The 25335-nt window shown below is 44.9% G+C and overlaps 1 protein-coding gene across 4 annotated transcripts in view; it reads left to right on the top strand.

The window, feature by feature from the left end:
• The first annotated feature begins 4867 nt into the window (after positions 1-4867).
• DMXL1 (Dmx like 1) overlaps positions 4868-25335 on the top strand; it is a 152027-nt gene continuing 131559 nt past the window's right edge. For all 4 annotated transcript variants that reach the window (XM_034774425.1, XM_034774426.1, XM_034774427.1 and 1 more), the window contains exon 1: positions 4868-4954. In XM_034774425.1, coding sequence (XP_034630316.1) covers positions 4868-4954 — 87 coding nt within the window. The remainder of the gene's footprint in view (positions 4955-25335) is intronic.

Raw genomic sequence — 25335 nt, forward strand, 5'->3', positions numbered from 1 at the left:
AACAGCATTGGGGGGGTGCAGTGAGATAGAATCAAACTAAAATGGAGAAGGGCACAAGCACATAGGAGGGGACATGGGTGCATGAGGGGAGGGGCTAATCAGGGCAAGGGGACCGCAGGGGGAAGGGAGCAACCAGGCAGGAAATGGGGCAGAGGAACCACGGGGCTAGCTTCGGAGGTTGGGGCGGGTCAAACAAAGGCTGCAGAGGGAAAGGGCGGGGCAGGCAAACAAACTGGAGCTAGCGAGAGGCTGGGGCAAGGGGGAGGGGCAAAAGGCAGCAAGGGGCAAATGGGTAGGCAGCAGGGGCAAAGCTGGGGGCTTGTTGCAGGGGGGAGGGGGTCAGTCAAAAGGGGGGGTACGTGCACCCATGTGCGCTTGCAACAAAAAGAAAGTCCTTGGAAGCTGGCTGCTGTATCAGGCCCAATGGTGGCAACAGGGCGTAGCAAGCCTAGGTGAGCAGCTGAAATCCCAGAGGCAGGAGCTTGAGGTAGATGGTAAGTAGCCAGTGGGGGTGGTGGAGGGGGCAACCATGATGGTGGGGGTGGGGGTCAGGAGGGGACACAGACGGACCAGGGGGCAGGCTCCACGCCACACCCCCTGTGTCTCACAAACACAGTCTAGACCCCCACCACAAGAGCACAGTGTGACGGGTTGGATCACAGAAACCCCCTTGGGAGCTGCCACCCGATGTGCCAAGACTACCCCTGCTCCTGTTTTCCCTGCCAGCTCAGGACTCCAGCACCCTGTCTTGCTGAGCCAGACACTCTCATCTGCTCCAACACAGACCCAGCGTCTGAATCACTTGTCCCAAAGTGACCAGGCCCTCACTCCGGGGGGTACCCCATAGAACACAGGGGCCTGGTGAGCTCAGCCTCCCTGCACCAGCCTCTCTTCCCCTGCCACATGGAGACAAGACTCCTCCCTCACCCTCATCCTTTCATTGCTTGCTTCCTCCCCTCCTCCCCCCCCCACCCCGAGAAAGTTTAAATGGGTTATACTGATGTTGTGTCTTCCTAAAACAAATGGAAGTGTTGAGATTGGTAGTGATTATAAATTCACAATAAGTAGGTGGCCTCCCCCAACCTATTATAATATTTACTCAGTGTTGCCAATTCTCATTATTTTGTCCTGAGTCTCATGATAATTATTGTGGCCCCTAAAGCCCGAACTCCTGGAGTCAAGTGGATATGTGATGATTTCAGCCTTCATTCTTAAAGAAAAAGTAGGTCTTTCAATTAATCGCAGTTAATGCTTGTGATTAACTGAAAACAAAATAAACCCGTTAACGGCGTTAATTGCATACTTCTGGGCGGGAAGGGAGGCATCGGCTGTGGAAGGGACCTGACCATGTCCAGTCAGGCGCAGTAACCCAATTTCACCTCCAGAGGGTGAGAAAAGAAGAGCAGAGAAGAGGAAGTGGCTCCCATCCCAGCTCCGGTGAGAAATAGGGATCCTGGCCACGCTGTGCCTCTTTGTCCCCACCCAGCCCCTCGTTCCAGGAACTGATTTCCCCCCCCCCATGCCATGCCTCATTGCCCCTGGCTGGCTTCTTGCTCTGAGGATCAACGTTCCCCCCCCCCCCCACCACCACCTGCATCATGCCCTATTGCCCCTGACCAGGCCCTCACTCCGGGGGGTACCCCATAGAACACAGAGGCCTGGTGAGCTCAGCCTCCCTGCACCAGCCTCTCTTCCCCTGCCACATGGAGACAAGACTCCTTCCTCACCCTCATCCTTTCATTGCTTGCTTCCTCCCCTCCTTCCCGCCCCCCCCCCACCCCATGAACACTGAATGCAGGTTTCTAAGATGAAACTCTCCCTCTTTGGAAATTAGGGAAGTCTGGCAAGCTTAGAAACCCAACCCAACAGGAGCATCATCAAGAATTCACCCTTCTCCTGTACAACTCACACCCCTCCCATCTTCAGAATACTGACTTTCTGAGATAAAAAAAAAAACCTTTCCCCTTCAATAAGCCAAGACTCCTCTAAAGAAGGAACAAGAAGTAGGACTGAGTGTACTTGTAGGCTCTAAAGTTTTGCATTGTTTTATTTATGAGTGAAGTTCTATAAGAAAATAGTTCTACAATTTGATACAGAGATTGCACTACATTACTTGTATGAGGTGAATTGAAATACTATTATTTTGTTGCTTTTTTACAGTGCAAGTATTTGCAATAAAAATAATATAAAGTGAGCAGTGTATACTTTGTATGGTGTGTTGTAATTGAAATCAATATATTTGAAAATGTAGAAAGCATTAAAAATATTTAAATGGTATTCTATTATTAACAGTGTGATTAAAACTGCGCTTCATCGTGATTAATTTTTTTTAATCGCTTGACAACCCTAAGAAAAAGTAAGTTTCTAGCCTTCAGAGCTGTGGATAAAGCTTCAAAATGTGACCCTTGTATAGTCTAAAGGCTCAAAAAGCAGGAGGAAAAAAAATCTAAATCTTTACATAATCTCGTGATTTTAAATCTTATGATTTTTGATGAGCCTGACTCATGATTTTTGAACATTTAGGGCTGGTCTACACTGAGGGGGGAATCGATCTAAGATACGCAACTTCAGCTACGAGAAAAGCGAAGCTGAAGTCGACGTATCTTAGATCGATTTACCTCGGGTCCTCACGGCGTGGGATCGACAGCAGCAGCTCCCCCATCAACTCCGCTTCCGCCTCTCACTCTGGTGGAGTTCCGGAGTCGACGGGGAGCGCGTTCGGGGATCGATTTATCGTGTCTAGATGAGACGTGATAAATCGATCCCTGATAGATCAATTACTACCCGCCGGCCGTACCCTTAGTGTAGCCAATACTGTTTACTTATATTGGGGAAGTGAGATTGTACATGATCACCATTACTTACAGCACCTACTGCAAACCAGGCAAACTTTACATGTGCTCTAGTGTTTTTATTGTCTGCACCTGTCTATACCAACCAATAGAAATGTGACAGAATGCACCCCTGTATTCACACCCTACACATGCCTTGTGATGTATCATTTGAAAACTCATAATTTGCTGATCAGTAATATTATGGTAAAATGCATGTAGCAACATGATGTAAACTTATGAACATAAATTGAAATCATGACTGAAGTGTTTCCCAGATAAGTCTGGGAGAGCCCAGGGTTGGGGCAGCAGGGGGTGCAGGTGAGGTGGGGGATGAGAGCCCAGGGCTGGGGTGGGGGGCAGCCAAAAATTGTTTTGCTTTGGGCTGCAAAAAACCTAGAGCTGGCCCTGATTCTTGGGGAGGGGTCCTGACCTTGAAGTATGGTCAGTAATTATGTTGGAAGCATGTGAGAAACTTAGCTTTAAATGTAATATAATTTGTTAAATTAGTCACTAGAAGGTATTGTTATCTTTATTTTCTTGTAACCATTTCTTACTTTTATGCCTCAATGCCTGTACTCCCTTAAAATCTACCTCTTTGTAGTTATAAAACTTGTATTTTTTTTATAAATCACTGTTTAAGTGTGTGGGCAACTTCATAGAAGGTGCTAAATTGGTGTATACGATTCCCTTAAAGGAATAACAGACTTAATATATTTGGACTGTTCAGGAGAGGGCTGGGCAGTACACGATATGCATTTCTGGGGGGAAATCTCAGACTGGGCTTGTGTTGGGGTTCCCTTGCAGTATAACCAAGGCTGGGGAGTCCCAAAGTGTAACCCAAGTGTGACTGGCAGGGCACAGAATCTCAGAATGTTTGTGAGCAGCGTAGGTAGGTGCTACTGCAGCAAGGTATTGTGAGGCACACAATGTTGCAGGACAGAGGTGACACAGCCTCTCACTGGTCTGGATTGCAGCCCGATATGTTACAGCCCACCAGGCTCTTGGCAAATTACCAGTGATTCCACTAAGTAGGCAAAGTTCGAGTACCTCCGCTTCACAGCCTTTATTAAGGAGATGGGTCTGAGCTGGACTGAAGTTACGTGATAACTGTCATACTGAATATTCAAATTACCAATATCATAAGTGGAAGGAAGCTCCCCAGGCTGCTTAGTAGCAAAGATCAACGATCTGGTCTAAAGATGGACCAACAGAAAACACTGTTTTCCATTTACATCCCTCCAATCGTTCCCAGGGCCCTTCTAGCACTGAGCTTTCAGTGTGTGGCAAATGGAATGAGAGAGACTTCAGACGTTCGGAAATGGGTTTTTGAATAACCCTTCAAAGCACAGCAACAGCCGTCACTGACAGAGATACTTTCAAATCGCTCTGGCCGGTAACCCCTCTCACAATGAGCCAGGCTGGGTAAATCTACTGTCACTGTGCTCGTTAACCGCACAGGGCTGGAGCGAGCGCGTGCCGTGGTGACGCTCCCGTTCCATCCCTCTAACATCCATCCCGCCTGGGCCCGCTCGCAGCTCTGGGGGAGCTGCAACAACAGTATCGAAATCCCCAGTGAACATGCGCAGACACCCCCATACGTACGTCCCTGCACAACCAGCCTTCCCTGACGTTCCTTTCTAGGTAAGTTTACTTCCACGCACGCGCACAAACCACCCTTCACCGCACATTCAGTCCCGGGGTAGGGCTGGCACACGCGCCGTTACAGGAAAAAACGGTGACGTCACATGGAGCAGAGGCTCGCGATATTTCGTTTTCCTCCCGTTTCGCTGTTACCGGCGGAGGCGTTGAGCAAGGGGGGGGGGACGGGACTACGTGTGTGGCCCGCCCTGCGGGGAGGCGGGGTTATGAGGCTCCGCCCCGAGCTATGTGCTGCTGCCTTCGCCGCTTGCGGGACCTAGAGCGGCCGAGCAGTTGTGGTCCCTTCGCTGCCGCTCCGGGGGCCGGAGCATGAGCATGAGCCTCGCGCCCGGGCCCCTGCAGTGAGGCCAGCCGGGCCCCGCGTTCTCTGCGCCATGAATCTGCACCAGGTGCTGACGGGCGCCGTGAACCCCGGGGACAACTGCTTCTCCGTGGGGAGCCTCCACGACCAGCCGCTCACGGTGAGTCCCGGGCCGGGCTGTCCCGACGTACGCCCACCCCGTGGCGGGGCCTCTGCAGCCTGCCGGGCAGCCCCCCAGCGTTCCCAGGGCTACTCCCGGGTGCTGACCCCCCGCCCCTTCGGGCCCCCTCGCTCCGTCCTGCCCTCCCGCTGGGGACGCGGCGACTCTTCTCCCGGTCCCATCCGCCCTGCACCAGGCACAGGGTGGCCTGAACTAGCCGGGAGCCAGGTCGCTAACTGGATGCGTCCGGGAGGGGTGGGATTGGCATGGGTTGCTTCAGGTGCACAGAGGACACATGACCCGAGAGGCGGAGGAGCAGCACAACGCAGCTGATGAGATCAAAGTGTGATGAGTAGGGGCGCTTCATTTCCTGCCTTCTGTTGCTGCTGATAATATTATCGTACATTACAATAGCGCACACCCATGGTGTGTCCACGTACACACGCAGGATGACACAATACACAGTTTAAGGCCTATAGTACACCTGTTCAGAACTCCTATTGGAGGAGAAGTATTCACACCTTTTTTAAGATCATGATTAATGATGCTTGTGATGAAAAAGCTATAAGCAATAAGCCATAGTGTTTTTTTTATATATATATATATATATATGAGCAATGTTATGTTAAAATACATGTCATATAGTGTCTTTTAGAGATTTGCAAGTGTAAGTATGTGGTGCCTTAAAGTGAATCTACATGTCAGATTTCATAAATGTCAACTTGAAAACATGAGTAAAATATTTTAGAGTCCTTACACTGGCATAAGCTAACAATTGAGTTTTATTGCATTTTGAGTAGATGACGCTAAGGGCAACTCGACACTACAGCCCTACATCTGTGCAGTTGCACATCTGTATTGCATCTGGTGAAGACTTGTTATGCTGATAGGAGAGCCCTCTCCCGTCGGCATAATTACTCCATCTTGGCTAGAAGCAGAAGCTATGTTGTCTGGGAGAGCGTTTCTCACTGACATAGAGCTGGAGTGGACAGTATGAAATTTACGTTGCTTGGGGTGTGGGTGTGAGGCTTTTTCACATCCCTGAGCAGATAAGTTAGATTGACTTAAGCAATAGTGTAGACCTGCTGTGAGACATATAAGAGGTCCTTGAGAGTGGCACAGAAAAAAACCCTTAAAGATGGAGCTATTTTTTTAGCACACTTAAAGTTCAGCAAGGCACTTTTTTTTTGCCATGTAGTAACTCTGAATTATGTTCTAAAATCTTGAAGTTAAATCTAGTATTTCTGAACTTCCTGTTTGCATGCACCCTGCTGCTGGAAAGTAACTGTGCACAGCACTTTAAGTACAAATTAGGCTTCTGTACAGTTTTTAATTTTTGTTAATAAGAAGGTTTTTTCTCTTTATCCTTTCACTCTCCAAAGCCCACTATTCCACCCTGCCTTTATTCAATAGAGTGACTAGTTTTATTTGAGTTTTGTTTGTCTATAAACGTGAATAGCATCCTCATCATAATAGACTATGGAGTTCAAAAGACTCAGTCTTGAGTCTAAATTTAAACTATTCTCTTCTATTTCTCTTCTCTCTCTGGTTTGGCTCCCTCTTTCTTGGGGTGCCTCATCATCTGAGTATCTTATCCTCATTCTTTTCCTATCTTTTCATATTAAATGATGCTAGTGGTGGCGTTGTTGTGCTTAAGTCTTTGGCTGGATGAAACTGTCGGGAACCTAGTCAGTTTTGCTTGGTACACAGTATATCAGAAGGGGCCCAAAGTAGAACTTAACAGATTTCTGTCAGGTTCGCTCTGGAGCAGCAGCACCCAAGGTAGTGCTATAAACTGTGAGATATCTTCAGTCTTGCACCCAGTTTAACTCACTGCCTAATCTGTTGGAGAGTGACTGCTAGACTTATTTTTAGTCTTTGTGCATAGTAGGCACACTTCTATGCTCCTCTGCTGAGTTTTTTTTAACAAATACAACATTGGAAGACAAAATACTTGTTCACTATCTGACACCTTGATCCTGCAAGGTGTTCCATCTGGGGGACCTCTGCTGAAGTAATGGAGGCTCGATGTCATCACAGGAATCTTCCTGAGTAGTTGCAGATTCAGAACCCTGCAAGTTGCTGCTCAAAAGAGGAAGTAATCAGAATAAAGCTTGGTTATAGACAGTCAGCTCAATCAGTTTCGGGGAAAAAAAAAAGTTAAAAGTAACTAACAGTACTACACCTGCTTTTGGATCCACCTTTCAGATTTTCCCATTTGTTTAAATGTTTCTCTGCCTACTGTGGTGTGTGTGTGACTCTCAAACAGCATTAAACTGTACGTGAAAAACAATGTAATTTCCTTTACAGCAAAGCGCCATTAATTGTGCAAAGTAAAGAAGCGAGACAAATCCAGAATTCTCTTATCTTTTACTTATACTAAAGTTTAGATCTGTCTTGTAATAACATTAGGTTCCTTTTTTAAAACTTCAAGTTATCAGGATCACTTCCATAGAATGACTGCTGAGCAACTCTGTCCAGTATTGCAGCCTGTCTGATTAGAAGAGTGTTTAGAACTCTAAAATGACCTGGAAGTGGTAGCTTTCTCTTGAGAGGGAGGAATATGCCAAACTGTACTGTTTTGAGTAATACTACCTTGAGAGACCTTTGTTTTCAAGAGCAGTTTTGACACAAATATAATCATAGGAATTTCTATATGTGTATTAAATCTTTTATAGATTTGTGGTGTGCAGGAAAGCATATTATTAATGGAATTTTTAGCCAGTAGTTGCAAACCCGGAGAACAAAAATGTCCTTCATTGCCTTTTTTTTTTTTTGCGGGGGTGTGGTGGTGGTTCTCATGATGTACAACTTAATCAGATTTCTCCACACCTATTTGAATGAGTACAAAAAAGGTACTGTAAATAAGTTGAGTTGATCCCACTAGTTACTTTTCTACAAAGAAATGGCTGATCTTTCAATAGATGTACAAGGGTTGGAATATAAGCATTCTTCTCTCCCTAGTTATGTCATTACCAGTTAGTGCTTATACCATGATCACTTAGAAATGAAGAGTTAAATGTATGGGAAATATGAAACTTTACTTGAAATTTTAGTTAAACATTGGAAGTTTTTTAAAATGTCATGCAAAACAAAATGAAAATAGCTACAAATAGAAGTAGCTCATAAATGCTGTGGGTTTTTTGTACCACTTGTGTTTAGTCCATGGACAGTGTTCTTCTAACCCTTCCACTCTACCCCAATAAATCTTAATGTTAACTGTCAAAATAGACAAGAAGACTACCTATGTTGTTTAGAAGAGATTTCAGGAAAATGGCCTTGGTGATCATATGGAAGCATAAGTTCTAGTCGGCCTCAAGTTTGGACCTCCCTCATAGTAACAATACAAAAATGATATGGTAGTTGGATTCAAACACCTGGAAACCCCGATGGATTATACTCTAGTTCATGGGTTCTCAATACAAGTCTTCATTGTATGCTCCTAGTATTAGTGATTCAAAACCTACTAAGTTCTACTGAACATGAAGTTCTGAGCACTTTTTTGTTTTCAGTTGTCTTGCATGTGATAAGTGAGAATATATGCACCTTGGAACATGCTGTTTGCTGATGACTTAGTGATATATGCAGAAGATTAAGACTGTAAGCCAACTTTGAACAGTGGCAACATAGATTTGAGCAGGCTGGACTTCACTTTGGTCTTACCAACATTCACTCTATGAGAACTGAAGGAAGACTCAGCATAAAGGATATCCCTCGGCCCGTGCCGCTTCCTGCAGCCTCCAGTGGTCTGGGACAGCGAACCGCAGCCAGTGGAAGCCACAATCGGCCGAACCTGGGGACGCAGCAGGTAAAACCGGCCCGGCCTGCCAGGGTGCTCACCTTGGCGGGCCGCGTGCCAAAGGTTGTCGATCCCTGTCATGGGAAGAAAGCTTAGGGGGAGAAAGAGAATTTAAGTACCTAGAATTAGTGCTTGCTGACAATGGTGCCCTCCTGAGTGATGCCCGGCATTGTAGTAAAGTTGCTCAGTGCAAATGGTAGGAGCTGACCCAAGTTCTTTGTGATTTAAAAAAAAAAAAAATGCCAATAAGGTTAAGGGTGGTCAAATCACAGTTTTATACAATCCTAATGTACAGAACAGGGACTTACCCATTTCTTTTCTAGTGACTGGCTATGTTGTCCAAATGAAGCTGTTGAGATGATAGGAAACGAAGTGATCTTGTAAGGGATCCAATAAAGGTTGTTCCAATTGAAGACAAGTTGAGGGAGGCTATGCTATGTGGATATGTGCATATCCAGCGGAGACTTGAGAACTGTGTTGGTAAGATGTCTTTTTCTCACATCTGCAGTATTTGAGTTTAAAGCAACTTGATCTGTAAGTTTAAGTATTACCTCCCACACTCGTCATGGATGCTACTTTAATATCTGAAGCATTCTTCAGGGTGTTGTTTTGAATTGTGTAATCAATACTGTCACCACAGTCTTTGTTGAATGGCTTTGCAGATGTTTACTTATTTATTTTTGCTTTAGTGACTCTTACAGTCCTTTTAAAAAATCTTTATACTGTGATAACTTGTACTTTTGTGTTGTGAGTTTATAGTTGTTGACTCTACAATGTATAAAAATAGTTTAAGCTAGAGTTTGGAGGAACTTGGAAGTTCTAATAGTCATTACAAAATTTCAGGGAAGTATAAAAAAGCAAATGACTTGGTAATATGCATATTATACATTTCTCTAATCTAATGCTGTTACTTTACTGGAGAAGAAACTTCTGTTCCATTGTTTTCTCTTAATTATTCGAATTGTCACTTAAAGAAAATATTGTTGGTGTGGCTCCATTTATTTAGTTATTTCTTTCAAAGATAAATTTTTACAAACTTGTTAATTTATTAATGTTAAGATGTCAGGTTTAAAAAGTAATAAATTTTGGAGGAAAGAGTATGCTGCAGCAATAATCTCATGAAATATTTTTTTATCACTAAAAAAAGACAGGTGATAAATGCTGCAAGGTAAATGTTTACTTTCTTGCCTGACATTGGGTATGAGGAGAAAAACATGAAATAAAAAATGTACATGTAATTACTATATAGTTGAGGAGAACCATTTAATAAATAGCCTTGCCTGAATTCTGTCCAATAGTTAATCATGACTGAGCTTTGGAACATTAATGCTAGCTTCTTTGTGTTTTTGTGGAACGGAGACATTTTTAAACTTTCTGCCACACTTGGACTCATCTCTGGTGCAGGACAAGTGACAGTTTTAAGGTTCATTTTGTTCAGCCCAACAAAAATAGGTACTTCATGCTATTTGAAAGCACAATAGATAGGGGAATTCTGGTATAAAGCTTTGTTCCCAGTTCAAGTACATTATGTTTTAAAATCTTTACACTTTTACTTGCAATAGCTTTTCAATACAATTCGGGGTTCCATTTGAAAAAAGGGGGTGGGGAGGAGAATCCTCCTTTAAGATATGTATAGTTGTTGTCTGGTAATTAAGGCAGTTTTCTTTTTTTTTTTTTTCTTTTTTTTTTTTTTTTACATGCATGTAAAAATTAGTAGCAATGCTTGTAAAAACTCTTTTTTAAAAAGATAATAGACACAATGCATGGCTTGGCATAAAGATTCTGTTGAGAGTCTCCTGGGAATAACCTGTCTAACTGACTTGTTGCTTGTAACGCCTTTACTTGTCAGTCCCATACATGTGCAGGAAAGGAGCCTTTTATTTTGTGCACCATATTTCCTGATTTAGCAGAAATTAGCTGCTTTAGTAAATTACATTTTTTTATGTGCAAATTCAGGGTTATAATTTAAAAAAAAAATCCTGCACATAATTCTTAACTCTTACAGATACGTGATTGTACCAATAGAAGATTTATTTTCTTATGTTTAAGGAGTTATTTAGGTACAATTTTCACTTTAGAAAAAAATAAGAATTTTGTAGCAGTTAAATTATTGGCTGTAATATCTTCTGTTAACAGTTCTGTAAAATTGCCTTAGTGTTATCTTCAAAGGAAAACATTTGCTAATCCTCTCTCAAGAAACTTAGGATGCAGGGATAAAATAGCTAAAAGCTGGATAAGAAGCAAATAGAAAGGAGGTGAAAATCCAATACCAGATGCAAATTCACTTCTCTCAATCTTAGGTGCACAGAAAAATGTTTAATTTTCTAAATCCAGATATGTGGTGGCAAGACATCAGCTAGTAAAATCCTTGTTTCCGTAGTTGTAACTGGTTTTACCCTGTTTGCTTTTGTTTGCTGGTTTTAAAAACATTGTTTAACATACATACCAAGAGCATGATAAGGTCAACAATATCTGCTTGTTTCATTGCACAGACTACTCCACAAATAACCTAGGACATTTTAATCTTTAAAGATGACTTTAACTTCTCAGATATAGATTGGAGGACAAGTGCTACTAATGATGATAGGGCCAAGATTTTCCTGGATGGGATAGCTGAATCAACAAGAGGTGATGGCATTTTAGATTTAGTATTGTTGCCTAGCGAGGACCTCAAAGAAGAATTAGTTATAGTGGACAACCTTGATTTGAGTGATCATGAACTAATTCAGTTTCAACTAAATGGAAGGGTAAACAAAAATAAGTCTGCAATTAGGTTCCTTGATTTCACCTAAACAAATACTTTGGGTCAGTTTTTAGTAAGGGTACTGAGCTTTGGGGTGGTGGCAGGGGGGCTAACGAAAATAAGGATGTGGAAGCTAAACTGAAACAGCTTAATGGGATCAAATTTGGGGGCTTGGATAATCACCATCCAAGAATATTAAAGGAAATAGCACATGAAATTGCAAGCCCAACAGTAGGGATTTTTAATGATCTGTAAACTCGAGGGTCATACCCTATGACTGGAGAATTGCTACTATAGTTCTTTTTAAGAAAGGAAAAAAGTGATCTGTGAAACTACAGGCCAGTTAGTTTGACCTCAATTGTATGCAAGCTTTTGGAACAAATTTTGAAAGAGAAAGTAGTTAAGAATATAGAGCTGAATGGTAATTGGGATAAAATAGAACATAGTTTTACAAAAGATAGATTGTGCCAGACCAACCTGATCTTCTTTAAGAAAACCGATTAATTTTTTTTTTTTTTTTTTTTAGAGAAAGGAAATACAGTAGATCCAATCTATGTGGATTTCAGAAAGGCATTTGATACTATTCCCTATGAGAAATTATTAATTAAATTGGAGAAGATTAGGATTAATATGAGACTTGAAAGGTAGATAAGGAATTGGTTAAAGTGAGGCTACACTGGGTCATACTGAAAGGTGATCTGTCAGGCTGGACAGAGGTTGCTAGTGAAGTTCCTCAGGGATCGGTTTTGGGACCAATCTTAATTAACCTTTTCATTAATGACCTTGGCACAAAAAGTGGTAGTGTACTAATAAAATTTGTGGCTGACACAAAGTTGGTAGGTATTGTCAATATGGAGGACCGAAATATTATACAAGAATTTGGACAACCTTGAAAACTGTAGTAATAGAAATGGGATGAAATTTAATAGTGAGATGTGCAAGGGACTAACGACAAGAAGTTTTGCTATAAGCTAAGGACTTATCAGTTGGAAGCGACAGGGGGAGAAAGACCTGGGTGTATTGGTCAGTTGTAAGAGGACTGTGAGCTGTGAATGTGATATGGCTGTGAAAAAAGCTAATGGAATCCTAGGATGCATCAAGCGAGATATTTCCAGTAGCGATAGGGCAGTGTTAGTACCATTATACTAGGCACTGGTGAGACCTCATCCAGAATGCTGTGTGCAGTTCTGGTCTCACATGTTTAAGAACAATGAATTCAAACTGGAATATGTGCAGAAAACCTATCTTATGAGAGTAGACTCAAAGAGCTTGGCTTATTTAGCCTAACAAAATGAAGGCTGAGGGGAGATATGATTGCTTTCTATAAATACATCAGAGGGATAAATACCAGGGAGGGAGAGTTCTTATTTAAAAGATAAGGGCCAATGTTGACACAAGAACAAGTGGTATAAATTGTCCATCAACAAGTTTAGGCTTGTTAGATCAATGTTTCTAATCATCAGAGGAGTGAAGTTCTGGAATAGCCTTCCAAGCAAGCAGTGGGGGCAAAAAACCTACCTGGCTTCAAGACTGAACTTGATAAGTTTATGGAGGGGATGGTAGGATGAGACTGACGACAATGGCATGTGGCCCATCTCCAACTGCTAGTAGCGAATATCCCGAATGGCCGGAGATGGAACACTAGCTGGAGAGGGCTCTGAGTTACTACAGAGAATTCTTTCCCAGGTGTGTGGCGGTTGGGTCTTGCTGACATGTTCACGGTCTAATTTATCATCATATTTGGGGTTAGAAAGGAATTTTCCCTCAGATCAGATTAGCAGAGACCCTGGGCGTTTTTCACCTTCCTCTGTAGCATGGGATTTGGGTCACTTGCAGGTTTAGATTAGAATAAATGATAGATTCTCTGTAACTTGGAGTCCTCAAATTGTGATTTGAGGATTTCAGTAACTCAGCCAAACATTAGGGGTCTATAACAGGAGTGGATGTGTAAGGTTCTGTGGCTTGCAATGTGCAGGAGGTCAGACTAAAGAGCAGAAGTCACCATCATGATCATCTAAAGTCTGAGTAATATTTCTAGATTACATTCCATATACATATGCTGATAAAGGTACTTCCTCTTTTTGGAAAACTGTATGAAAACTTTATGCTTATTTGTAATCTGTGATTTACAAATTACCCCATCACTTCATTGTGATAATTATTATAATCCCAGAAAAATATACCAGGAAGCTAGTTGTTGTTTGGGGACCTTTGTGTGCTAGCATAACGCAATCAGGATTGAGGCTTTGTGGTGGGTGTTATACAGATGTACAGTCCTGCCATTAAGAGCTTGTATCAAGGCTGAATCAAGGGGTGGGTGTAGAAGAGAAGGAAAGGGAGAAAAGTTGCAATAAAAGGAATGTGATGTTACGCATACTTATTACATATCTATTTGTAAATTATAAGTAGACTAGAGATACTAAAGTCTCTGCAGGCCACCTGCTGGTGTCAGGTGTAAGGTCTTGCAGCTAGCCTGCTTACCTGCTAGCTTAACACCCCTCCCACCCCCAAGCAGTCTAACAAACAAACCTGGGCCCCAGTCGGGCCACCTGATTGTCTAACCTGCCCAATTGGCTCAGGGGATCAGCAGGCCTTCTCTTAAGATCAGCAAAAGTAGCAGACTGCTCAAAGTATTCATCCAAGGTCACGATAGCTTTGGCCCCTGGAATCCCCCACTCCAGGTAACTTAGCTCTGACCCTCAGCTCCAATTTCAGACTACCGATTCCTGCTCTAACCACTAGGCATGAGTGCCCACATTCCGGTCTTTGGCAGCTAACCATCATCAAGTGGTAGTTTACTGTAGTATTCCGAGTTAAAGACCAGAAAGGAACACTAAATCATCTAGTCTAACATCCTGCATATCACAGTCCGCCAACATCACCCAGCATCCACACGTTAAAGCTGGTTTTGTTTCACTTGTTAAAGGATTATAACCCACAGGAGTGGGTTGTCATTTTAGAGATATAATAGCTGCTTTATGGAGGGATTTGGTAAGAGTCTTCCATGCTGCAACATGTCTTCAGCCCTTCTTCCATATACAATTGTGGAAGAAGCCCGTCTCCATCTCCTTGTATAGTTCTGTATTTGGCAGAGTGGGAAAGGATGAAGCAGTAAGATGCAACAGTGGATAGGTGGGAATAGAGCCTGTTGCAGTTCCACTTGCACAACAATTTCCATTACTGTCCTAATTCACATACTCACTTTTTTTACACACAGTCATCCCCCTTCCGCTTCCCATCCCCACAGTCACCCCAGGCACTTAACTTCTTTGCTTATTTTTCATATCCGTGATCTCCCAAAGATGGAGGTCTGAACAAAATCACTCCTAGGTGAGTGTTTTTTAAAATGGGGAAAATTTTCTTTTCTCACCACATGTAAAAAGTTTTCAAACAAGCTTCAAAACATTTAATTGGAGACTAGTTTATCCATTCAGAATGCTGCTTCAAAGATCATTTTCCTAGCCCATCACATATGAGGCCCCCCCCTTTTTCATCTTTCCACTGACTCCCCCTTCTTGCTTATGCCAAACATAAGCTTCTTGTCTTCACTTCAAAGGCTATTTATGGCCTATCCCTGCATAACCTATTATTGCTCATTTACTATTGAGATGTCAACTCCTGCTGGCCCATGGGTGCCAGAAAGAGGAGCACGAAGAGCAACTTTAGGTGCACTTTCATGGCAATGGAAAAAAGGCACATCCCTGACATCAGGGCAACTTCAAGTCCCTGTTCCAAAGCACAAAGTCAGTAGAGCTTCTGACAGCCATTTTGTTGAGAAATATTTTAGATGGGCAAAACTTACTTTTTCACTCTCATTCTGAAAAGTGGCTGAATAGTGTTAAACATATCCGAAAAAATTGTCTGAGGCAAGCAAACAGTATAAAAAAAAATCAGCCTAAATGGTTGAAATTTGTCAAACTTTCAAGAAATTGAAAACAAGGTCTTATTATGGAAAGTATTGGGCATCCTTTAGGTTTTGCTACTCGCATTATCTATAATAGTACCACCCTTGTTTAAATTTAGATGTTTTTGAAAAGTAAAAGCTCTATGTACATGTATATTATATTTGCAATAGTTTGTAAAAAATTAACTAGTTAAAACAAAATGTCTGAACAGCAAATATAATATAATCTGTAATCTTGTATTATGCTTGTATGTGGCTTCTCCCTTGGAAATGCAAGTCTGATACTTATGAAACAGGGAAGTTCTGCCTATAGCTCCTCAAACTAACAGTTCCTAGAATTAATGGATAATTCCTGCCAATAGAACAGACTGTCACAAATCTAGCTTTGGTGCTGTTAAATTAGATCTCTGATTATGGCTTGTTACTACTTGGAAAATTACTATTCTGTGGCTAGACACTATGGTGTCAGCCACCCTAGAGAGTCTCATAGATAGGACTGTAATGTACTGTTAATTAAGGCAGGCAGCGAATGATTTAATTCTCTCTGAGTCTTGAAGAGTTTAAGCATAGATGTACTGTGTAGAAAGAATGCCGTCTTAAATCTGTTACTAATTTTATGAAATTCTTCTCCCTACTCATTTTAGCTTTATCCTCTTCCAGAGTAGTTGGAAGGGTGTAAATAGATATTTCTCAAGTCAAAACTAAGTTCTCTTAACTAAATAATTATGGCATCAGATGTTTCCTACACAGTGTACTGGTTGGCATCTTCCAAGGAGCAAAATACCCCATATGTGGTGGCGTCAATATTCATTTTTTCCTATTAAGTTTTAAAGTTTACCACAGGTCTTTGCACCCCTTTTTGTACATTCTTATGGTTCTAAAGTACAGAACTGCTTTGCTCAGAACTATCTGTTACTCTATTAGATGTCTTAAAGTATGCTCTTTGTCACATCTACATAACCAAGCATGTGGGTCTTCATTCTTTTACTGCAGTTCTTGAGACAGACCAGACCTATGGGTTACTGGCACATGAGTAGGGTCTCTTCATCAGGAGATAAGTTGTTTTGCTTCCAGCAGCCTTAGACTTGTTCTAAAGACCCTCAAGTTTTTGTCACGTCTGGCCCTACGATTTCTTTTAATTTGCCTCTTTGAGGTACAGGAGTGTCCTCCAGTCAGATTGATGTGGGAAGACAAAACAAAGCATGAGGCAGAAGATGCTTCTGAGCGGTGTTCTTCCAAAAGTGTGTAGAAGATTATTTCTGCTTGTTTGGGACAAATTCCTCTTAAATGTGCTCAAGTCTCTCCTTTCAGGTGTTCGTTTCAACCTGTTAACAAGGAGCAGCACTGGAAGTAATCTTTTATGCTGAGCAATATTCTAAGGGCAGGCAAGTTTAAGCCACCTCATGTTACTGTCAGCACTGCATTGGTTAGTGCTTTTTGAAACATACATACAGCAGAAGACCACTGCACTGCAGCTTTCACTTGACTAGATCAGCATCATGCGCTCCCTGCTTTCAGATAAATGTTGGTGAGTGCAGAGTAGTTCAGTACTACAGATAACCCTCTTTGGCAGTACTTGTCACCTGCCACATCAACAAGACTATGGCATAACTGTAGCTCCTCCAAACAGGTCTCGTCAAACTGAGACAGCAATAGTAAAGGAACGTCAGAGGCCTGTCACCAGCAGAGCTCCCCTGTATGTGTTTGTTAGTCAAGGGGCCAAAGAACAGAGTACTCCTGCCTACACATTTGGCACCATCAGCTTTGTGGTTAGTCAGACTCTTGGGAATGAATACTGCCCCATCAGCTTCACTGTACAAAAACCAAATAGTAGGGTCTTCCGAGAGCTGAGAAGCTGAAGACTTTTCTCTTTATGGTAATTGGCAACTGCTTTCTCAAGGCCTCGTCAGCCATTGGTTCTTTGGGACCAGCCATCTTTGGCAAGGTGCAATCATGCCAATATAGGGCTTACTCCTACTGTGAGGCTAGCAGAAGGTTTCAAATGTGTGGTATGTGCCAATCAGTGTAAATTTTGAATGGCAGAGAAAGTACATTGACCTTGGTCTTACACTGAAAGCTATTATAAATATGCACTTCAACATTATATTTGATTCTCAATAATAATAATAATTAATAATAATTAGGGCTGTCAAATGATTAAAAAAAATCACCATTAAAAAAATCACGATTAATCATGTGATTAATCGCACTGTTAATAAATACCATTTATTTAAATAATTTGGATGTTTTCTACGTTTTCAAATATATTGATTTCAGTTGCAACACAGAATACAAAGTGTACAGTGCTCACTTTATATTTTTGATTACAAGTATTTGCACTGTCAAAAAAAAAAAGGAAATAGTATTTTTCAATTCACCTAATACAAGTGCTGTAGTGCAGTCTCTTTATCATGAAAGTTGAACTTACAAATGTAGAATTATATATAAAAAAAAAACCCTGCATTCAAAAATAAAACAAGGTAAAATTTTAGAGCCTGCAAGTCCACTAAGTCCTACTTCTTGTTCAGTCAATCATTCAAGTCTGTTTACATTTGCAGGAAATAATGCTGTCCGCTTCTTGTTTACAATGGCACCTGAAAGTGAGAACAGGCATTCTCATGGCACTGCTGTAGCCAGCATTGCAAGATATTTACGTGCCAGATGCGCTAAAGATTCATCTGTCCCTTCATACTTCAACCACCATTCCAGCGGACATGCGTGCCTGCTGATGACGGGTTCTGCTCGATAACAATCCAAAGCAGTTTGGACTGACGCATGTTCATTTTCATTATCTGAGTCAGATGCCATCAGCAGAAGGTTGATGGCTTTTTTGAGGGTTCGGGTTCTGTAGTTTCCGCATCGGAGTGTTGCTCTTTTAAGACATAAGAAAGCATGCTCCACACCTCACCCCTCTCAGATTTTGGAATGCACTTCAGACTGCTATAACATGAAAAATATGGCAGAATGTGAGTAAAACAGAGCAGGGGTCATACGATTCTCCCCCGAAGAGTTCAGTCACAAATTTAAATAACGCATTATTTTTTTTACGAGTGTCATCAGCATGGAAGCATGTCTTCTGGAATGGTGGCCAAAGCATGAAGGAGCATACAAATGTTTAGCATATCTGGCACGTAAATACCTTGCAATGCCGGATACAAAAGTGCCATGCAAATGCCTGTTCTCACTTTCTAGTGACATTGTTAATAAGAATCCAGCAGCATTATCGCCTGTAAATGTAAACAAAATTGTTTGTCTTAGCAATTGGCTGAACAAAAAGTAGGACTGAGTGGACTTCGTTTTGTTTTTGAGTCCAGTTATGTTAAAAACAAACAAACACCCTACATTTGTAAATTGCACTTTCACCACAGAGATTGCACTACAGTACAGAAATTCCCCACTTAACGTCCTATTGCTTAACGTTATTTCGATCTTACATTCCTGCTCAATTACAGAACATGCTCCATTTTAAGTTGTGCAATGCTTTGCTATAAGGTTGTTTGGCTGCCTGCTTTGTCCACAGTTGTCAGCCCCCCTATCAGGGCACCCCTTACCCACCCTCTCCCCCCCCCCCCCCCCACAGTGCCTCCCGCCTGCAGGAGACCCTGCGGATCATTGCCTTCCCCCTCGCCTCCTGCCCGCGGCGTTCACGGGTGGGGGAGGAGTGAGGACTTGGCGCGCAGGCTCCCCCTGCCTCCCGAACACCACAAGCCAGCTGACTGCCGTGGGCGGGAGGCAGGAAAGGGAGGGGGGAGCCTGCGTGCTGAGTCCTCGCTCCTCCGCCCTTCCTCCTGCCCCCTGAACATTGCAAGCCAGCTGATTGCCATGGGCAAGAGGGAGGGGGGAGGAGCGAGGACGTTGCGCACCTCCCCCCTCTATCCCCTGCCTCCTGCCCAAGGCAATCAGCTGGCTTGTGGTGTTCAGGAGGCATGGGAGGGAGGGAAAGCCTGTGCGCTGTGTCTTCACTCCTGCTTCCTGAACGCTGCAAGCCAGTTGATTGCTGCGGGGAGGAGCAAGGATGCGGCGTGTAAAGTAAAAGGGGGGGAGAAGAAGCAGGTTAAGGGTGGAGGCTTGGGGGAAGGGGTGGAGTGGGTGGGCTGAGGGTTGAGCCCCCTGCCCCTGGTGCTTGCAGAGTATGGGAAGCTGCTGCTGCACAACGTGCTTCTCCTAGCCTACAGCACCTTCAGCCTCCTTGCCTGCCTCATTGTCTCCAGTGCCAGTGGGCTGTGCCTGTGTGGGGTAAGGCGGGGGCACCTCCCCACTGTAATACTGTACTGTATGGCAAAAAAAAAAATTCCCTGGAACCTAACCCCCCCATTTACATTCATTCTTATGGGGAAATTGGATTCGCTTAGCATCGTTTCCCTTTGTCGCATTTTTCAGGAACGTAACTACAACGTTAAGTGAGGAGTTACTGTTCTTGTATGAGGTGAATTGAAAAGTACTATTTTTTATAATAATCTTAGCAATGGAGTTAACGAACGTATGAGCATAGTGGTAAGACAGTGGTGCATCTACAATTCACAGAAAGGATATCAGAGTGGTGTTGCTTAGTGTCATATGCAGTTGAAGTGGAGAAAGGTCATTGTTCATGAGAGTAACTATAATATGGGACTAAGGCCTGGTCTACACTACGGGTTTAGGTCGACTTTAGCAGCGTTAAACCGAATTAAGCCTGGACACGTCCACACAACGAAGCCCTTTCTTTCGACTTAAAGGGCCCTTTAAACTGGTTTCTTTACACCACCTCCGACGAGGGGATTAGCGATAAAACCGGCCTTTGCGGGTCGGAATTGGGGTAGTGTGGACGGAATTCGATGTTATTGGCCTCCGGGAGCTATCCCACAGTGCTTCATTGTGACCGCTCTGGACAGCGCTCTCAACTCAGATGCACTGACCAGGTAGACAGGAAAAGACCCGCGAAGGTTTGAATTTCATTTCCTGTTTGCCCAGCGTGGAGAGCACAGGTGACCACGCAGAGCTCATCAGCACAGGTAACCATGATGGAGTCCTCCCAGGATCGCAAAAGAGCTCCAGCATGGACCGAACGGGAGGTACGAGATCTGCTCGCCATATGGGGAGATGAAGCAGTGATAGCTGAACTCCGTAGCAGTAAAAGAAATGGAAAAGTATTAGAAAAGATCTCCAAGGCCATGAAGGACCGAGGCCATAACAGGGACACACAGCAGTGCCGCGTGAAAATTAAGGAGCTACGGCAAGCTTACCACAAAGCCAGAGAAGCAAACGGAAGGTCCGGGGCAGAGCCGCAAACTTGCCGCTACTACGCGGAGCTGCATGCGATCCTAGAGGGTGCAGCCACCACTACCCCAACTGTGTGCTATGACTCTCTCACTGGAGAAACACACAGGGAAGACGGTTCGGGGAACGAGGAAGATGACGATGGAGGTACTGTAGGTAGCTCACAGCAGCAAGGAAGCGGAGAAACCGGTTTCCCCAACAGCCAGGATATGTTTGTGACCCTGGACCTGGAACCAGTAACCCCCGAACTCACCCAAGACCCTCAGGGCACACAGGAGACCTCTGGTGAGTGTAACTTTGTAAATATTTGTAAACATTACAAAAAAAAGCAAGCGTGTTTAATGATTACTTTGCCCTGGCAATCGCGGCCAGTACATCTACTGGAAAAGTCTGTTAACGTGTATGGGGATGGAGCGGAAATCCTCCAGGGACATCTCCAGAAAGCTCTCCTGGTTGAAATGGGGTGATTTTATTAAGGGGGACATTCAGAGGCGCCCGTTCCTGCTCTTCTGACCAGAAATGTTCCCCGCTGTTAACCATGCGGTGGGGGGAGGGGTGAAGTGATCATCCCAGAGAATCGTGTGTGGGTGTGGGGGGGTGGTTTACTTGTGTTTGTGCCGCATGTTAACCGGGAAACCGCAGCCCCCTCCTTTTACATTGAAACCCCATTTTAAATGGACAACCCAATTCATCCTTGATATGGGAAATGCGCTGCTGTTTGCAACCTTTCCCGCATGTTAAGAAGGTTAAAAAAGCCAAAACACTGTGGCCTACGATGGCTGCCTGCAAGCCGAAATATGCGACCTTGTAATGAAAGAGTGTACCCATTGTTCTCTAAAATGTGTCTTTTTTTAACCACCTCTCCCTTCTCCTCCACCAGCTGCAAATGTTTCTCCTTCGCAGAGGCTCGTGAACATTAGAAAGAGAAAACGTAGGACGAGGGACGAGATGTTCACGGAGCTGCAGATGTCCGCCCAGGCTGATAGAGCACAGCAGAATGCGTGGAGGCAGTCAATGTCGGAGATGAGAAAAGCCCAATATGAACGAGAGGAGAGGTGGCGGGCTGAATCGCGGGAAGAACAGAGCAAGTGGCGGGCTGAAGACGATAGGTGGCGTCAGCTTGCAGACAGACGGCAAGAGGCAATGCTCCGTCTGCTGGAGCATCAAACTGATATGCTCGAGCGTATGGTTGAGTTGCAGGAAAGGCAGCAGGAGCAGAGACCGCCGCTACAGCCCCTGTGTAACCAACAGCCCTCCTCCCCAAGTTCCATAGCCTCCTCACCCAGACGCCCAAGAACACGGTGGGGGGGCCTCCGTCCACCCAGTCATTCCACCCCAGATGATCGCCTAAGCATCAGAAGGCTGGCCTTCAATAAGAGTTAAAGTTTTAAAATGCAGTGTGTCCTTTTCCATCCCTCCTCCCCCACCCATCCCAGGCTACCTTGGCAATTATCCCCCTACCTCTGTAAGGAACTAATAAAGAATGCATGAATGTGAAAAAACAATGACTTTATTGCCTCTGCAAGCGGGAGGGGAGGGTGGGGTGGGGTGGTTGGTTTACAGGGAAGTAGAGTGAACCGGGTCGGCGGGGGGGGGGGGGGTTGGAGGGCTCATCAAGGAGAAACAAACAGAAGTTTCACACAGTAGCCTGGCCAGTCACAAAACTCGTTTTCAAAGCTTCTCTGATGCGCACCGCGCCCTGCTGTGCTCCTCTAACCGCCCTGGTGTCTGGCTGCGCGTAATCAGCGGCCAGGCGAGTTGCCTCAACCTCCCACCCGCCATAAAGGTCTCCCCCTTACTCTCACAGAGATTGTGGAGCGCACAGCAAGCAGCAATAACAATGGGGATATTCTTTTCGCTGAGGTCTGAGCGAGTCAGTAAGCTGCGCCAGCGCGCTTTTAAACGTCCAAATGCACATTCCACCACCATTCTGCACTTGCTCAGCCTGTAGTTGAACTGGTCCTGACTCCTGTCCAGGCTGCCTGTGTACGGCTTCATGAGCCATGGCATTAAGGGGTAGGCTGGGTCCCCAAGGATCACGATAGGCATTTCAACATCCCCAATGGTCACTTTCTGGTCCGGGAAGAAAGTCCCTTCCTCCAGCTTTCGAAACAGAGCAGAGTTCCTGAAGACGTGAGCATCATGTACCTTTCCCGGCCATCCCATGTTGATGTTGGTGAAACGTCCCTTGTGATCCACCAGGGCTTGCAGCAGCATTGAAAAGTACCCCTTGCGGTTTACGTAGTCGGTGGCTTGGTGCTCCGGTGACAAGATAGGGATATGGGTTCCGTCTATGGCCCCGCCACAGTTTGGGAATCCCATTTCAGCAAAACCATCCACTATTGCCTGCACGTTTCCCAGAATCACTACCCTTGCTATCACCAGGTCTTTCATTGCCCTGGCAAATTGGATCACAGCAGCCCCCACCGTAGATTTGCCCACTCCAAATTGATTCCCGACTGACCGGTAGCTGTCTGGCGTTGCAAGCTTCCACAGGGCTATCGCCACTCGCTTCTCAACTGTGAGGGCTGCTCTCATCTTGGTATCCTGGCGTTTCAGGGCAGGGGAAAGCAAGTCACAAAGTTCCATGAAAGTGCCCTTACGCATGCGAAAGTTTCGCAGCCACTGGGAATCATCCCATACCTGCAGCACGATGCGATCCCACCAGTCTGTGCTTGTTTCCCGGGCCCAGAATCGGCGTTCAACGGTATCAACCTGCCCCAGTGACACCATGATTTCCACATTGCTGGGGCCTGTGCCTTGTGAGAGGTCTATGTCCATGTCAATTTCCTCATCACTCTCGTCGCCGCGCTGCAATCGCCTCCTCGCCTGGTCCGGGTTTCGCCTTGGCATGTCCTGGCTCTGCATATACTCCAGGACAATGTGCGTGGTGTTCATAGTGCTCATAATTGCCGCGGTGATCTGAGCGGGCTCCATGATCCCAGTGCTAGCTATGGCGCCTGGTCTGAAAAAAGGCACGAAAGTAGTATCTGATGGACCAGGAGAAGGAGGGAGGGCCGAGTGACGACATGGCGTACAGGAACAGGGAGAAACACAAACAACTGTCACACAGAATGGTCCCCCCAAAGATTAAACTGAAAACCGTGGGCTTAGCAGGTCATTGATTTCATGGAGGAAGGGGAAGCAAATGAATACAGAACAAATCTATTTTTTACATCTTAAGGTGGCAGCCGACGGTGCAGCATGAGTGATAGCCTCTCCAGTACGATGACGATGGGTACCAATCGTAATATACCATCATCTGCCAAAAGGCAAGGGGCTGCTGCTGTGTAGCAATGCAGCCCCACGTCTGCCAGCCCCACGTCCGCCAGCACCCAGCATCGCCCTCGGCCTCTTCTGGGTGCTTAGCAGACAATATTGGGCAATTGGCAGAAAACAGTATATTATGACTGGTAACCATCATCATCGAAACAGTAGCATGTCTGCCCAGGTGGCCATGATTGACAGCCATACCAGTATGACGATGATGGGTACCAGTCACAATATACCATCTCCTGGCAAGGGGCTGGTGCAATGCAGCCCTACGGCTGCCAGCCCCATGACTATCACTCATGCTACACCGTCTACCGCCAAAAGGCAGTTAGCAGCTGCTGCTGTGTAGCAATGCAGTCCCACGTCTGCCGGCACCCAGAGGACATATGGTGACGGTGAGCTCAGCTGAGCTGAGCGGGCTCCATGCTTGCCGTGGTATGTTGTCTGCACAGGTAACCCAGGTAAAAAGGCGCGAATCTATTGTCTGCCGTTGCTGTGACGAGGGGGGAGGGGCCTGACGACATGTACCCAGAACCGCCCGCGACACTGTTTTGCATCATCCGGGCATTGGGATCTCAACCCAGAATTCAAAGAAAAGGCGCGAAAGGCGCTTCTCGGCTCTATGAGCTGTGGCGCAAACATAGTATCTGACGGACTAGGGGATGGAGGGAGGGCGGGCCGAGTGACGACATGGCGTACAGGTACAGGGAATTATAATCAAGAAAGGTGGCTGTGCATCAGGGAGAAACACAAACAACTGTCACACAGAATGGTCCCCCCAAAGATTAAACTGAAAACCCTGGGCTTAGCAGGCCGTTGATTTGACGGAGGGAGGGGGAAGCAAATGAATACAGAGCAAATCTATTTTTTACATCTTAAGACGACGGTGCAGCGTGACTGATAGCCCTCGGCATCTTTCTGGGTGCTTGGCAGCAAATACGGGGCGGTGTATGACGATGGTCTTCAGGCCTATTGCACAATCGGCTGCTCAGGGAAGACTCTGCTAACGTACGATGACCCGACTTGTAATAGGACGGCTAACAGTCGTAATACACCATTTACTGCCAAAAGGCAAGCCCCACGGCTGCCAGCACCCAGATCGCCGATGAAGGCTACCAGTCTACTGCACCGTCTACCGCCAAAAGGCAGTTAGCAGCTGCTGCTGTGTAGCAATGCAGTCCCACGTCTGCCAGCACCCAGAGGACATATGGTGACGGTGAGCTCAGCTGAGCTGAGCGGGCTCCATGTTGTCTGCACAGGTAACCCAGGTAAAAAGGCGCGAATCTATTGTCTGCCGTTGCTGTGACGGGGGAGGGAGGGGCCTGACGACATGTACCCAGAACCGCCTGCGACACTGTTTTGCATCATCCGGGCATTGGGATCTCAACCCAGAATTCCAAGGGGCG

The sequence above is a fragment of the Trachemys scripta genome, chromosome 6 (genome assembly GCF_013100865.1).
Source record: "Trachemys scripta elegans isolate TJP31775 chromosome 6, CAS_Tse_1.0, whole genome shotgun sequence".
NCBI lineage: Eukaryota > Metazoa > Chordata > Testudines > Emydidae > Trachemys > Trachemys scripta.